Raw genomic sequence first — 3,414 nt, 5'->3', positions numbered from 1 at the left:
ATATAGCCTTGCTATCTGCTTTTTTACCTGCCTGCTCTTCTAATTATTTGGTATACTTTTATTTTCTATTTTTTGGTAGTTCTTTACTGGCATTGTTGGTTATGCTTTGTAAGTAAGGCCTCACAATCCCTCGATTGTAATTCGGGGCGTCATGTGCACAAAACTTTTCATTTGATTGCACACTCCCTCAAACTTGAACATCTGTGCATTGTGTTTCGTAGTCGACCATATGCACATTTTAGTTGGCCTTTATGTCCCCACGCGACAAGATGCACCGTGTAATGATAATAGCATCTGATGATGGCCACCCCTGATCCGGTGGCTGGATTTTAGCGTTTTTCAAAAGCAGAAATGCTCACTAACAGGGTGTAGAATAAATGTATGTGCACAATTTGAGTATCGAAATAAGCCTTTTTAGGTGCGTATTGAAACATGTCAGGGATCTTTTCGTTTCGCTCAATGAAACGCAACACTTTACATTTTGCGTTCATATTTTTGTTCAGTGTACATTATGGGTCGAGGTTGACTCAACATCCACATGCCTAGTTACCTATATCTGCGACGGGAATGGTTTAAATGACTCTAACAGCCATCTTTCTTTTTTTGTGAAAATGTAGCGTCCACGAGTGGGTCTAGGGTGCTCCCTCCTGCCCTTATGTGATCCTTTGCTTCTAGGTAGACGTCAGATGAGGGTGGAGGCCTTGGCTGGCCCTGCACTGGTCTGAACGGGGAGTCTACTAGTCCGCTGGTGGCCCCCAAGAAACCCTGTGCTGCATTGCTGAGGTACGACTGCCATGCTCCGTTATTTAGCGCATGGACCTACTATCCAACCAGGGTGTATTCCAGGGTGGTGAAATTGTGCAAAACGTTGCAGATGTACCATAATCACTTGTTCTTACACTGAGAATTTCTACCTTATTTGTTGAGCAGTCGTAACGTTATTGCAGACCTCCATAAAGCAGACCCAGGCAGTTTTGAGTTCATTCCTATTGTCAAACACTGTACTGATTACGTATTTACATTGTTTAATCGCTTCTGGATAAAATAACTGCTAAATAACTGTATTCTTATTCCAGGTGACCTTAGGCTGTGGAGGACCAGCCAACGCCTCTACTGGCCACTCAGACTTACATTCCTCCTGAGGCATACGTCCCTAAGGGCAGGACCAAGAGCATGGCGAGAGTGGGGCCACTTGACCCCCCTGTACATTAGTTAGTAGGACATATAATTTTTATGGGGCGGGCAACAAGGGGTTGGGTCTGGAGCTGTTTCCTCACAAGATTTTTTGGGGGGGTTCTGATAGATACTTCAAAATAATTATTATTTTTTGTAGAAAAGAAAAGGAATGTAGTCGTTTCATCGTTTAGAAATTTCCAATAATTTCACACTCTGCTATTACAAATCCTACATTAACTCGTAACTGATGTGGGTGTCCATTTTCTCTGTTCAACGTAGAAGTACTAGAATCAGCACAAAATTACAGTCATATCTGTCATTGCTGAGAGCTAGGATCATCACAGCATAAACTCAATGAAAGACATACTGGTTATTAGTGAACACGATCATTTCTTGCTTAGCGACAAATGTGGCTTGGTGACGTAAGTTAATGGATTGTGTGTGCCTGCATCTTGCCGACTTGTTAACCACCGATAACCTTTCGGAGCTCGAAACGGCGCAATCATTAGATTGTTGTGTAAACCTTCTCCCCTCAATTCAAGTGCAAACAATTTTGTTATTACCTGGCAATCGTGTGTAAGTTAAGATGTATTTTCATCAAGGTCGTTTTTTTTAAACTTTCAGTTTTAAAATGTCACAAGTATGGCCAAAGACTAGTTACATGAGACTGTTATGTTATGTTTCCCAGGTGGGTTTCTGCTGTGATGTACATAACTGAAATTGTTAGAATCCGCAGATTTTCCAAAGCGTATCTATTTCTCTACAGTCCCTATGTTAAATACAATGTGTCTGAGCGGATGGTATAGGGGTCTGATGATGCTCCTCATGTCGCCATCCAGGCTGATTTGACCTACTGATCTTATATGCAGTGTGAATAGTTTCCTTGAGTTCGACAATAATGTTTGGTGGCCCTGTTCTTTTACGATGCACCAATTTAAAGAGTGCGTGTGTGTGTTCCTCGATGGGAGTGTTGGCGTCTCTAGAGATATGTGGTGCGCGTGGAGGGATCTGTGAAGCTGGACTGTCCTGAACACCCCAGGATGGAAAGGAGGACTGAAGACGCAGAACCAGCCGAGACCTAGACAGTCATCACAAATCCTACCCCCATCATTCCAATAGGACCCCGACGCATAACTCTATAAAGAAGACGGTGAGACGTCGCGCGTGGGAGTAAGGTAGCGACATACATCAGTACTGCCTTGCTTACCGTCACTCCAGAACGCATTCAGCACGGGATGGTTGTTGGGGGATGCAGGATCCCTCCATCTGCTGGCCCTGGGGGGGATCAGGGTGCCAACACACACAGCCGGTCCTTACCTGCAGGGACACCTTTATACTCACCACTGGATAGACACCAGGTCTGGACACAGCTTGAGTGAGTGGCTGGTGGGAACGTTGATTCTCGTCTGATTTGATGAACTTGTTAAATTGGACCATTGTTGCGCCATTGCCCAAAGTGATGCTGATGTTATAAAATCAATTGGGCCAAGCGCATCTAAAATGTGATGACAAGAACTTTTTAATTATTAATGCAGACAAACGGAGTTATCTGTATTGGACTGACTACTTTACTGTATGTTGTGGACATAATGTGCTGAAGTTATGTATATACAAAAATACAATATTTTTTGAGGCACATGCTCTCTTCTCGTCCCAGGATGCCTCTCAACGAAGCGCGACCACAGAGAGAAGAGAAGCCAGAAGCCAAAAGTCTGTGGAGCCACCAGCCTCAACCTAATCAAGTCCTGGATCGAAAGTATAACGGTCAAATTTGTTTTTGTTCTATAAAGTTTTGCGCTATGGCACATACCCAAACTTCTTCCAGTATACTTTCATAATGTCTTATTATTACTCTCATATTCCACTTAAAAATACTTTAATATCCTAGTAATTACCAGTGAGTTCCTGTATGAAATGCAATCACAACACCTATGTAATGCCAAAGTAGTACTAATTCTTAATATGAATCACATAATTGTTAATAGGACACCAACTGAAATGGGACTCGTTAAATAAAGGAGAGAAAGAAATGGCGAACTGTACAGCTTACCACACTGCTATAATGGGTGAGAAACATTATGATATCCTGTATGGAAAATGTGATGGGCAGTGTGGAGATGAAACAGAGGGGGGCTGTCTCCCCACCCTAGAAAGCAATGTTCCTGGATCAACTCTACTGCACATGGAGCGCTGCGCTCACCGAATCGCAGGTGCCCCAACCTCGGCTTCAAGAAGATG

At 43.2% G+C, this 3,414-nt stretch overlaps 1 protein-coding gene across 1 annotated transcript in view; it reads right to left on the bottom strand.

The window, feature by feature from the left end:
* Positions 1 to 2,613, bottom strand: part of LOC111949822 (FRAS1-related extracellular matrix protein 2-like) — an 11,830-nt gene extending 9,217 nt beyond the window's left edge. The window contains exons 1-2 of the mRNA XM_070433863.1: positions 2,494 to 2,613; positions 1,132 to 1,153 (exon numbers count right to left, since the gene is read on the bottom strand). Of these exons, the coding sequence (XP_070289964.1) occupies positions 1,132 to 1,153; positions 2,494 to 2,613 (142 nt within the window). The remainder of the gene's footprint in view (positions 1 to 1,131; positions 1,154 to 2,493) is intronic.
* Between the last annotated feature and the right edge of the window lie 801 nt (positions 2,614 to 3,414).

The sequence above is a fragment of the Salvelinus sp. IW2-2015 genome, linkage group LG22 (assembly GCF_002910315.2).
Source record: "Salvelinus sp. IW2-2015 linkage group LG22, ASM291031v2, whole genome shotgun sequence".
Classification (NCBI taxonomy): Eukaryota; Metazoa; Chordata; class Actinopteri; order Salmoniformes; family Salmonidae; genus Salvelinus; species Salvelinus sp. IW2-2015.
This window is presented reverse-complemented; position numbering and strand designations above follow the sequence as displayed.